Source organism: Arachis hypogaea, chromosome 19 (genome assembly GCF_003086295.3).
Source record: "Arachis hypogaea cultivar Tifrunner chromosome 19, arahy.Tifrunner.gnm2.J5K5, whole genome shotgun sequence".
Taxonomy (NCBI): Eukaryota; Viridiplantae; Streptophyta; class Magnoliopsida; order Fabales; family Fabaceae; genus Arachis; species Arachis hypogaea.
In genome coordinates this window covers 14,874,066-14,887,826 of record NC_092054.1, presented here as the reverse complement: position 1 = coordinate 14,887,826, position 13,761 = coordinate 14,874,066, and the positions used below count along the sequence as shown (strand labels likewise).

Sequence of the window (13,761 nt, the reverse complement as noted above, 5' to 3'; positions counted from 1 at the left end):
GAATTCGCCAATCTCAAAAACCTTTCTACACCCCAATCACACACTCACATTCACATCCATTCCACCTCCTCCTCTTCTCTTTCACCCCCCTCCAAGAGAACCGAGACTATGAGGTGCAAAGTTATTGCTCAAAAATCTTCTGGAAGAAGGAAGAGCGAGAAGGCGAAGGAGCCCAGCATTGAAGAGGAAGTAGAGGAGTCTCATACCTCACCTTCTCCATCATCGCCGAAAAGAACCTCTCCACATGCATCCGGAAAGAGTTCCAAGAAGACGAAGGGTTTCGAGTTTCATGAAACCAGAGAACCCGCGAACCTTGGGTCAATGGAGTTCAAGAACAAGTTTCACAAACAACACTCACATTTCGATCCTTCCAGGTTCTCTACGTGTGCTGCTTTCGAATTCCACAATGACGTCCTAGAGAAACGGCATTTGTGTCTCTCTTATCTAGTGAACCTAAAATCTTTGGCATCCAAAGGACTCGATTTACAGCCCATGTTTGAAGGTCTTAAATGGTCACCTCTGCTTCATATTCATAAAATGGTGTACCCAGGGCTGGTTAGGCAGTTCTATGCAAATCTAAGGTTTATTGATGGCAGCCTTCACTCTTATGTGAAACGGGTTCAAATCATATTGGATTCTGAAACAATCTCTTCTGCCCTTGGATACATCGATGAAGGGCCAAAGGTTTATATGAGTGATAAATGGGACTCACATGTAGGAGTTACATACAAGCAAGTGATTCATCAAATCTGTGAAAATCTGTCTGGCCTAGATGGAACTGTTCCGACTCATAAGGCTTTGGGTCCAACTAACTCTCTGCTGCACCGCATCATAACTCACATTCTCACTCCTCAAAGTGGTTCTCACAACAGGGTAACTGTATCTGATTGTCTCATAATATTTGCTTTAGTTACTTCAACTCCTATTTCATTTAGCTATATTATGATTCGTCACATGTGGGAGTCTGTGAAAAGTACAAAAAAGGCCAATCTACCTTATGGAATATTCCTTACATGAATTTTTGAGTACTTTAAGGTAGATTTAACCAATGAGGATGTAGAGAACCGTGTTTCCATGATTAGAGCAGGCGGAGCTGCAAAAAGAGGAAAGAAATCTGATGATGACTTTGAAGGCCGCCCAGAATCCTCAAAGACGACTAGTTCCATCAGAGAGATTCTCACAGAATTCACCAATATGTCCGATCTCATGGTTCAATTTCACAAGTCTGCCCGCAAGCTTGCTTATGAGAATGAATTGGCATGGAAGAAATGTCAAGAAAGGGTCAGTCTAATGTTGGAAAGCCTTGAAAAAGAAGCTGGCAGTGATGGCGCCGAGGAGGAGCCTTACTTTAATCTCTTTGATGATTAACTCTCTGGTTACTGTTTGATATTGGCACAATTTGGCTCAATTAGCTCTTTTGTTTTTTTGTTAAGGTTGCAATTGACAATAGCTACCTAGGTGAAACTTTGATGACACTGTTTGGTTATGTTTTGAACTGTTATATTGCATGTTCTGTTTTCAGTAACAATATTTTGTGCAGGTGCCCCATGATGACAAAAGGGGGAGGAAATTTAGGTTCCAAAATTGAAATTGGAACGAAACAGGGGCTGGATGAAAACAGGGGAACAGGGGATGAAATTTTCAAAATTGAAAATTCATGATCACCCTTGTTCAAAGAATGCATGTTGTCATTGCATTCACCATGGTTGTTGCTTAGTTTATCATGATGCATTCACTAATGTTGCTGCTTAGTTTATCAGGATTAATTAATGATCACTTGGCATTTGGTTTATAATGATGGTTGAATTATTTTAATGCCTGATTACTGATTCATCATTGATAAACTTTTTTGATTAAAAACTTATTTTTGGCAGTTCCTTTAAACCATGTAATAAAACTGCCCTGTTTGTTTGCTCAAATACTTTTCCATCATGCTGTTTTGCTCTGATATTTTTAACAGGAAAGGATTTGAAAAATATTTTGATATGAAATTGTTTGAGCAGTAAATCAGTTATGATATCAACTGAGTTTTGATTATCAATTAAAACTGCTCATAAATCAAGCATTTAGCATCATAAAATATGCTAAATAACATTGTTACCTATAGCTTGATTTAAATGTTACAGGTTAGTGCTTCCCTTGGTAAAATAAGCATGCATCAAGGGGGAGCAATGTGACATTTAGAAAAGGGGAGAAATTCAAATTCAAAAGGAGTATCCTTTACTCAATCTCTAAATTTCTTTCCATTTCAATTTTAATAATGTTTGCCATCAAGGGGAAGATTGATGAGTTTGGAAAACTCTTATTTAATTTTGATGATGAACAAACATTATTAAAATATTTAAATACAAAATTATTAATTTGATCTTAATTCATATTTGCTTAATTAATAATTTTGTTGTGCAGATTTTATGATGGGCCGAGAATTAATGAAATGCAACAAGCCCAAAATTAAAATTTGCAACCAGCTGTGATTAATGTTTCTTGCATTTTGGCTGAATGGTTACAATAGAAGTTGGGCAAAAATAAAGTTTATTACTTCAAAAGCCCAAAGAATGCTTTCCTACTTGATCATTGCTTGATTCCAATTCTATCAGGAAAGCAAATGTTAACCAAATGGGCCAGTTTCAAATTCAATGCTACAAGCCCAAATTCTATTTATGATGCATGGTTCCAAACTTGGTCCGAAACCAAAGAAAAATGAAAGCAAAATGCTTCCAACGGAACCAAGCCTTTAACCATGTGATGGATTCCAAAATCTATTACATTGTTAATTAATGCATGGGGAACATGAGAGAGAAAAGTTCAGCTGAATTGATTGATGGGTGTAATGACTACACGCCACTCTAAGCTAGGGAAGTAAAAGCAACTTTCACCAACTAATTGGTTTATTACATCTGAATTGCTTTTGTTTCAAGTTGTTTATTTTCTCTCATCTCTCTCTTCTTTTCGGTCAATATCCAGAAAATAAAGGAAGCTACATGGAGCTACCGAAATGAAGTTGCATGCATCAAGACCATCAAGCTAATGATGGCAAGAAAACATACTAAAATAAAAATGAGCTGTGGCTAAGATACTTACCAAATATGGTCAGATTTGGTGAGGTTATCTTGAGCTTTGCATGCTCAAATAGGAAGAAGAAGATCTCGGCCAGCAAGGGAGATTCTTGAAGCATGGCTTGTCTTTGATTCTGCTCAACCACCACAGGGAGTAGCTAGAGTGGCGAAGTGATGGTTGAAGGCAGAGATTGAAGCAGATGAAGTCATCATCATCATGAAGCATCAAGGGCCAGAATTCCATCTTGGAGAGCAAGCCAAGGATGGAGAGCTCGGATTGATGTAGGGTGATGATCAAGAAAGGTTTAGAGGTAATTGCATGTTGGTTATTACATGGTTATCTCTTATCTCTCTTAGTGGCCGAACCGGATTTGTTGAAGGAGGAAGAAGTTGGTTCGGTTTTGGCTTCAAGTGTGGAGGCTTTCCTCTTCTTTAAAAAGGGGGAACAACCACTGTTTGAAGCAAGGAGAAAATTTGAGAGTGCAAGGCACAGTGTTCTCAGAGCTACCTGAGCTAACAGTTTTCTCTTCTCCTTCAATGTATTCTGTTTTGTATTTTTCTGTTTAATTTTGTCATGTCTTGAGTCTCATGGAAAAAGGCAAACAGTGAGGTTTGTATGAAAAAGCCATAGAGCGGAAAAAGGCAGAGAGTGCAAAATTAAAAGAAAAAGCCATAGATGTCTTAGAGTTCCTTTGTTCATCTATGTTGTGTTTCATGATTCTGTGGGAATCCCCTTGTAAGTTGGGTTAGCACTTTAAAAGTTGTAATCAGATTGATTATAGTGAAATTCCATCATGTTTGTGATGGAGACTGGATGTAGGCTGCACTGCACTTAGCAGCTGAACCAGGATATATCTGGGTGTAATCTTCAACTCTTCTCTCCTACATTTCTATTTCTACTGCACAGGAGCAAAAACTAATATTATCTCGTGCCAAGTGACGAGACAAACAGAAAAGTCTCGTAGCTAGGGACGAGACAAAACAAAGTTGCTCGTGTCCAGTGACGAGCAAAAACAGAAAAGTCTCCTCTGAGTTCAGCAAGTGTTAGCAACAAAAAAGGGGGCTAAGATTCAACCCCCCTTCTCTTAGCCACTGAAACCATCAATATCAGCATGTGAAGCTGCATGGAGATTGTTTGGTTATCCTATTCAAATGAAGGAACCATCAGTAATAAGAATGCCATTCCATCTTCCTGATGATATGCCAATTGTCTACAAAGATACCGATATAATTCAGTCAGTTGTTGAGACTTCTTTTTTCAAGGAATCTATGTTGATTGGATGGTTCAAAGCAAATGAAGCCCATAATGATGCAAAAAATCTGACTTATTCTGAGTTTCCAACAAAATTTGTTTGGAATGGAGAGCATCATATGTGGACTCATAGAAAGCAAGGCTATGCCATAGGAAGGATATCTCATATACCACCAATGAATAAGGAAGATTACTATCTAAGGCTACTTTTGAACATTCAAAAGGGATGCACGAGTTTCAGTGATCTAAGAACAGTTGATGGTGTCGTTTATGACTCCTTCAAAGATGCATGCTATGCTCTAGGACTGTTGCAGGATGACAGAAAATTCATTGATGTAATCTCTGAAGCAGGAACATGGCACTCTGTAATTTTTTTAAGGAGACTTTTTGTTGTTTTATTAACATCAAATGTGAGTAGGCCAAATTTTGTTTGGCAAAAGACTTGAAACTTTCTCTCCGATGACGTACTATATGAACAAAGAAGATTACTGCAAATGGAAGGTAACTATAGTCTATTATAATTTTTTTACCCTGTTAGAATTCAATTTATCATATAATTATAACAAAAATATTGGATAAGAAATTTTTAGAGTTATTTTCTTTAACATAATGCCTTTTTTGGGAGTAAAATTATCATACATATGGCAAATTATTTATTGGTGTTCACTTTAACTTTTTTTCTCTTTCTCTGATAATATTTAGGAAATATAACAAAATATTACTTAAAAATTGATATATATATATATATATATATATATATATATATATATATTAATTTGGTACTTGCTTTACTTCCTCCTCTTAATACAAATTTTGATTCATTGCTGTAAACCATATCTACTTAATCTAAGAAACCGTAACTAAATCCACATACTTCCAATACTTGTATTTGCATCGATTGTTTGTGTGCCTTTTTTTTTTTTATGTTATAATGATTTTGATATTCATGTTAATCACAATAATATTTTTTAAAAGGCATGTTACTAATGAAGCATTTTTTAAACCAAAAAAGGAGTGTTATTTATCATTCAACAATGCATTTCAAACATTTTTTACCAGAGATTAATTTAATAATTTTTCAAGTAATTGTGTTATTTTAAATTGAAAAAATACAGATTTGATCATGTTAGAAGTCCAAATAAAAGATATTGCACTTGCAAAAATTGAGGATTTCCTCCAGTCAAATGGCAGGTCATTGAAAGAATATTGTAGAATGTCATATCCTTCAGAAAATTTGGTGTCTAGCTTAGAAGACAGAATTATCATGGAAGAGTTGAACTTTGACGTTAATGCTCTTGCGAATGAACTAAGTGGGTATTTAGAAAGGCTAACTAATGAGCAGAAATTTGCATACGATCAAATAATTGGTGCTATTAGCGGTAATATGGGTGGACTTTTCTTCTTATACGGTCAAGGTGGTTGTGGAAAAACATTCTTATGGTCAACTATATCATGCTCAATTAGGTCTAAAGGAGGTATAGTTTTAAATGTTACTTCGAGTGGGATTGCTGCACTTTTGTTGCCTAATAGAAGAACTGCACATTCAAGGTTTAAAATTCCTTTGGCCATAAATGAGGGTTCTTTGTGTAGCATTAAACATGGAAGTCCTCTTGCAAGGTTAATATCCAAGGCCAAATTAATCATATGGGATGAAGCTCCAATGATAAGTAAGTATTGTTACGAAGCTTTAGATAAATGCCTCAGAGACATCTTAATGTGCTCAGATTCGTATAATGCTCATTTGCCATTTGGAGGTAAAATTGTTGTTCTCGAAGGAGATTTTAGACAAATTTTACCTATGATTCCCAAAGGCTCAAGGCAAGATATAATTCAGTCTTCTATTAATTCTTCATATTTGTGGCATAACTGTAAGGTTTTGAAGCTTACAAAAAACATGAGATTGTCACTAGGTGAAAATAACAACATACAAGAACTCAGAAATTTTGCAGAATGGCTACTCAAAATTAGTGATGGTTTGGCTGGTGATACAACAGATGGTAAATCGATCGTTCATATACCATCTGACATTTTGATTAAGAACTCTGAGACAGTTTTGGATGACCTCATTGATTTCGTGTATCCAGATATGATATCCAATTTATTCATTGAAAATTATTTAAAGGATAGAGCAATTCTTGTACCAACTTTGGATTGTGTCATTGATGTCAACAACAAGATGACTGCAGGGTTACCTGGACAAGAAAGAGTCTACTTAAGTTCAGACTCTGTGTGTGCTGAAGAGGGAAATATGAAATTTGAGTTAGATGCTTTCTCACCGGAGATTCTAAATAGAATAAATTGTTCAGGTCTACCACCACACAAGTTGGTTCTGAAGGTTGGCGCTCCTGTTATGTTGCTGCGGAATATAGACCAAACTAATGGTTTGTGCAATGGAACGAGGATGCAAATTAGAAGAATGGGAAATCATGTGATAGAATGCAAGACTTTAACTGGTAACAAAGCTGGAAGTATTGTTCTTATCCCAAGACTGAATCTAATTCCAAATAATGAAACATTTCCCGTTAGGTTTCAAGGAAGACAATTCCCAATTATCATGTCATTTGCAATGACAATAAATAAGTCCCAGGGACAAACTCTATCGAAAGTTGGAATTTATCTTCTAAGGCCAGTTTTCACCCATGGTCAATTGTATGTTGCGTTATCAAGGGTAACGAGTAAAGATGGTCTGCAAGTACTGTTGCAAGATCATGGACACTTAGAAGATAACTGCACGATGAATGTGGTATATAGAGAAGTTTTTGAGAGCCTATAATAAAAAGGTAATAACAAAATGTCTTATTAAATCTATTTATTTATTAAAATTTATTACTATCACTTAAAAAAATTTAGAAATTCTAGGAACTAATAGATGAATTCTTATTGTACATTAATAGTTTGAGAATATTAAAATTATCATAAAAATTTGTATAATTTTATTCTCTTGACAAACAATTTTATAATTACGTTAATCATATAATTTTATATACAAACATTGATACAGTGTTGTTTCATGTATATATTTTGCAGGTATAAAAGGATAGCATTGAATTGTTATTCAGTAGGTTTAAATTATTTATTGTTTATTACAAAACTTTCTGCATTAGGATTTTCTATTAATTTGTTCTTCATTTTGAGCTGATTTTGATATTTTCTTACTTCACAGTAAACCAACATATAAAACTTTGTTGGTAGATTTAAGTATTACTAAATTATTTATGGTCATATTGAATATATATGCCTGATTTATTGAAAAAAGTAGATTAAATAACTATTTTATAGTTAATACAATTAACACTATATTAAGAAAAGAAAAACAACGCATACAAGTTATTCTTTTATTAATTAAATTATTATAATTAAAATAAAATTTAATATAACAACTTAAAATTATAATTTCAATCTTATCACGTGCATTACCATGAACATAACTCCATGAAATGATGGATCTCTCAGTGCCCCATCCACCTTCATGAATTACAACACTCGCTCTGTACTTTATCAGGGCAAACCTTAGCAACATGGTGTGTCTTGTTGCAGAAAACATCATAGAATTCCTTAGCATCTGCCTTAATATGAAACTCTGTTTCTATCTTTTGGACTTGAGATGTTGCCATGTTAAGCAATTAACTCAATTTCACACTTCTCACCGTAACATGCATGCCTATTTATATACACACACATCAATTTTCCAACTTCTCATATAAACTATTTAAGAACTATATACATTGAGATATATTTCACTGTTATGAGATGCCAAATTGATTATTATAGGCACATATCCTCCAATAACTTATATATCACCTTGAGAATTGAGATGCTTCAATATGTATGCATGCACCAGCACCATTGCTTTCTAATTTCGGTACTTTATAAGATGCCATTTTTCTTCACACTATACGAAAAGCTGATGACGATTTTGAAGAGAAATTTAAAAGGTATTTGTTTATCATGTTTAAAATTTTAGTGTCTAATTGTAAAAAATGTTAAATAATTAATATTTAATTTAAAAATATAAAAAGTAATAAATTTTAAATATTTAAAATTTTTTATTAGAAATAAATTTTCAACAAAAATTCAGCACTTAGGCGATAGATATTATTATATTAAGTTATTGCTCAAAATTTGGTAGGACTTTGAGTGTGCATTTGATTGAATTTTTTTTACCCAAGTTACATTCATTTTTGTACATTATAATATGATATTATTATATTAAGTTAATCAGTTATTTTCCATCTTTAGAAAGGAGTCAAAGGACTATCTGATTAAAAGAGAAAATAATGTAAAACGATTTACCTCGATTTTATTGTTTATTAATAGAAAATGGTAAATTTAGTTTGATTATATTTCTTATAAAATTTGATTATAAATATAAACATGAGACTACTTTATACTATATTCTTATATAAGTGATTGATTGATAGCTAAATTTTTGTATTTATGTAAGTATAATTATTTAAATCCAATCATCCTTAGTAATTATTTTCGTTTTATACGCGCGCACCTAGTTAACTTTATTTTTAGAATAAATAGTTATTTTTAATTATGAAAGATTCATATACATATAAGATATATTTTGTTCGACAAAAATTATTTATTTTTAAATTTTTGTTGATAATTTCGTAAATATCCTCACCTTTCATCTTTCATCATCTCCAAACCCAATTCCTAATCCTAACAATATAATTGCCAGTCCCTCCTCCTCAGCCTCTACTCTCCACTCTTCTTCACCACCACAACTCCCTTCTACCACCACCATCCCCTCTAACCCCCTTATCCTCCATTTTCCTTCGACCATCACTAACTCCAACACCATTTTCATCGCATCTACAACTCAAGTGCTGCCTGTAAAATAGACTATAAAACAGATAGTAAAACAATAAATCTCAACATATTCAAATAATCTTCAAACAATCTTAGCAGCAATATCAGAACAATGCAGCAGAAACTAGTACTAAACATCGGGTTGATAAATCAATTAATCAGTCCAAACAATTTTCAATACAAACTGAAGAATAACATGAAAGCATGATTAATTATCTAGTGAAAAAAATTTGGTAACAAAAAATTTTCAGCCATAATTAGTCAAAATTTTCTTTAATTTACTTTATTTATATCACTTAATAATAGTTTTATTTTTTATCCCACTCTCTTATCATTTCTACTCATCATATTCCTATCAACTTCACTTATTAATTGTAACATCCTACCACATAGAGCTTTACGCTTAAGCCGTAAAACAGAAGTGGTGTGGCTTACGACCTCTAAAAGATAATATATACATATAATAACAGAAAGGATATAATAAACTAGGAGCCTTAAGGAAAACAGGTGAAACAAAATCGCGAAAATAAAAACGCAATGCTCAAGAAACGGGATTACTTGCGTACTAAGAAACCTAAAAATCGTTGGTATAAGTAAACAGAAAGTGAGATTAGAGTGTCAAGGATACAGAACAACTAGCTCTTGATGCAGCATGCGAAGTCAAGGCTGGCCAGAGAATATTTACATATATATATATATATACATGTCCAAAATCCAAATTTACATAAACAAAATCCTATTTCTCCATAAGCCTCTAAGAGGATCAAAAGAACAGGTTGTCTGGAGAGGAAACAAAGTACATATATGCATAAATATACATCAAAAGAAAACCCAGTAACCACTCTGCTTCAGAAGTCCAGATGCCTAGCGAGGTGCCTCTCGACCTGCATCTGAAAAATAACAACATAGTATGGGATGAGAACCAGAGGTTCTCAGCATGGTAAAGGTGCCACGCATATAAGATATAAGGTCCTGGGAATGCCAGAGGGCAGAGGCAATCCTAGAATACCAACACTCAGATGTAAAGCTTAAGGAACTAAAAACAGAAGCCATAAATAGGTGGTCATCTAAAGGTTCTTAACCTAACTAAACTTAACCTATATATTGAACTTTCCCCACCTTTCCTCCGTACCTCTGTCTCCCATGATTTGCACAGACAAACAAACAAAACAAGGCAAACGCAAGTAGTTCACAAGTAGTACAGATAACAGTTATAACAAATAGCAGGCTATAGTCACATAGGCAATCCCAAATAGTTCATAAACAAGTAAATCAGACAATATGCACATGATGCATGCCTGTCCTATGGCTGATGAGTCTCATCTGTCGGTTATCAAGCCAACCCGACAAGTCCGGTTTGCTAAACCCTTGGACTGTCCCTCGTCACGTATCCCCATGCGTCTATGCATAGCTTTTTCTCTTTTATTCATAAATCATACTTCATTTTTACTCAATGGGGGTTACCATTCCCGGAAATTTATATGTGCCCGGTCACCCTTACGACGTAAGGTCAACAGAATATCGAGTTTTAACCTGGAACACGTGGTGGCAAGTCATGGTTATGTATCCAGGGAAACTCGTATCTCAGATAACATAAAAATTCATAATCCATATGCTGTTCATAACCATCCATATTTATTTCATAATCATTCGTCATAGCCATGGCATCTTATCGCTCTCATGCATACACATTCTTCTCATATAATTTATCACTTTTAACCTTTTCTTCATCCCCAAGTTATCTCTATTTCCTAACTCCGTTTAATCACTAGGCTCACTACTTATGATTTAAGATTGAAAGAACGAAAATAGAGGTTTAGAAGTTTGAAAATTAGGTTTAAAACCCAAAAATCCATATTTGCTGAAATAGGGGCCACGCGTACGCGTAGGTCATGTATGCGTGGGCGTACAAAAAGACCAGCTCGCGTACGTGTGGACGTGCATCCTGGCCCATTTCGCGTACGCATAGGTCTACTCGCGTATGCGTATAAAAAGGGCAGTGATGACAGTTCGCGAATGAAGTGCATGTATACGCGAAAATTCCAAGCCATGCGTACGCGTGGGCATACGTTTCTCCAAAAAATTTAGTGAAGTTAAAAAGCTACAGAGTTCCATATTTTCGACCCAAACTTCTGACGCACATAACTTATTCGTTTTAAATCATTTTTCATCCGTTCTTCGAACGGCTTAAACTTCATAAACCCAATTTTCATTTAAAATAAGTATGAAACCATTTGGGGGTCTTCAAGCTGAGTTATGGCTCACCGAAGTTAGGCCAAAATCAATATTTTATAAAAACTTTTAAACCTCAATTTCATTAGGCCAATCTCAATCCCAGCATTACATATATAACATTCACCTCCCAACCTACTAATCATAACACCATAACCACCACGAGTTACCAAATACAACCATTCCTCAAGTTAACAACCATATACATAATCTCTCAACAATATCAACAAGAATCATCAATATAGCACCACCATTTTTTTTACCTATTCACATTACCTCCATCAACCCATCACCTAACAATATAATATCATCATAACCAACAATCATCCAGCAAATCATACTCAATCAATAATAACAATAATATTAAGCATTTCATGTCATTCAAACGTTCCAACCTACTCTATGGTCATCTAACCTAAGTTTTCACAGGACATTGTATATTCAATACAAGAAACCTAAACCATACCTTAGCTGATTTTCGTGTATTATCCAAGGCAAAATCACCAAACCAACACAGCTCCAAGGTCCAAAATTCACCAAAACACTAAAATTCCAACGTCCACAATTTCAAGCTTCAACTACTTTTACACAACCTAACACATGTACACAACACATATACACCCAAATTCACATATCCATATATAAAATTCAATACTCATACACCAATTCAATAAATTAACTTAGGGTTAATAATCCTTACCATACCTACGAACAAAATCATCCAAGTCTGATAAGCTCCGCAAGCTAAATCGAACCTAGAATACCAAAATAAACAAAATCTCAACATAGGTATTTATAACTTTCGAAATTAAAGGGGTAGAAGAACTGGAATGATAGAGTGGGTTACCAATGAAATTGTTCCAGTAGATTCGTAGAGCTCGAGGCGATGAATGCGTGACCGCAAACGGTGCGGCGATCGGAACTCGGAGCAAGAAGTTACGGTGGATTGATTTGTGGCGTTAGGTTGAAAAGCTTTCCCTCTTCTTCCCCAGTTGTGCAGCGTGAATGAAGAGGAAGAAGAGAGGGGAAGCTGGCTTCATTAATGATATGTGGGCTGAGTTGGGCCCACGGGTCTGGTTCAATTGGTTCGGCCTGTTCGACTCAATTTTGGACCAAATTTTTTAAAATTAGGGTCAAAATTCTCGTTTTAATGAACTCTATCCTAATTTAATATAATATTCACATTTCTAATTTTTTTTGTTAAAAATTAATTTATTAACTAATTATTCACTAATTTTAATAGGGTTCACATTAATGATATATCCTTTACTATTAGGCATTCTTATAATCAATACTTAATATTTTTTTATAATTTGATTTTTATATTTAAGAATACAATAAAAATTAATAATAATAATAATAATAATAATAATAATAATAATAATAAATAATGTAAGACCCGGTTAATTAATGGCTAATTAACCCATAAATGAGAATTTATTCTAGAAAGCCAAAAATATTATTTTTATGGCTAAATGTGATAGAGGAAATTGAGACGAGAATTTCGGTACCAATTTTATAGAAATCGGACCAAGATTGGACCGAACGGGCCAAACCGGACCAACCGGACCCAAATTGGGCCCTTGGCCCAACATAACTAAACCAAAACCCTAGTTTTCAGCACTCTCTCTCCTCACACAACACCAAAACACGCTGAAAATTGAGATGGAAGGGGGAAGAACACTCTCTCAACTTCCTTCTCTCACTTGATCTTCAAACCACCATAACTTTTGATCTAGAGCTCCGATTGCCGCTCCGTTTGCGGCCACGCGTTCACCGCGGAGAGCTCTACAAAACCCATACAATCAATCTTGAGGTAAGCCACGTTTTACTGTTCGAAATTCCAGCCCTTGATTTCGAGTTTCATGAGCAAAAATGTTGAGATTTTGGGTTCTTTGATGTTATAGGACCCAACTCTCTTGAAGGAGAAGGTTAATCTTGTCTCCTTGGACCTTGGGTGTGGTAAGATTCTCAACCCTAGTATAATTTGTTGTTCTATGATGTTTGGGTATTGAGATGTTGTGTATGGGTATGATGATTGTGGCTTAGGTTGTGTATATGTGAATATTGGAGCTTGATTGGTGATTTTGGAAAGCTTGGAAGAGGGTTTTGTGTGATAAAATCTGTTCTTGGAGGTGTTGATACCTTGAGAGCTTGTGGACAAGTGGTTTGGAAGTGCTCCGGTTGAGCTTGGGGAATCGGCTAAGGTATGGTTTTAGTTTCCCGTATCTAATATGTAATGTGGTAGGAAATACTTAGGCTAGAGGCCCTAAGATAGGCATTGAATTGTTGGTGTTGTTGAATGGTTGAAATATATGATGTGTTCATATATGTGATTATGAATATTGATGCCTTGATTGTGTGAAATATGAGAAATGCATGTTGTGATATATGCTTGAT

At 34.7% G+C, this 13,761-nt stretch overlaps 2 protein-coding genes across 2 annotated transcripts; both read left to right on the top strand.

Annotated features, from left to right (window-relative positions):
- Positions 1-4,232: 4,232 nt before the first annotated feature.
- LOC140182151 (uncharacterized) lies at positions 4,233-4,754 on the top strand. Its single transcript, XM_072228277.1, has one exon. The coding sequence runs from the start codon at positions 4,233-4,235 to the stop codon at positions 4,752-4,754; it is 522 nt and encodes a 173-aa protein (XP_072084378.1).
- Positions 4,755-4,802: 48 nt separating this feature from the next.
- Positions 4,803-7,341, top strand: LOC112777965 (uncharacterized). The gene is made up of 3 exons (XM_025822345.1): positions 4,803-4,809; positions 5,424-7,051; positions 7,336-7,341. Exons 1-3 carry the CDS (start codon positions 4,803-4,805, stop codon positions 7,339-7,341), a joined length of 1,641 nt encoding a protein of 546 aa, XP_025678130.1.
- Positions 7,342-13,761: the final 6,420 nt, after the last annotated feature.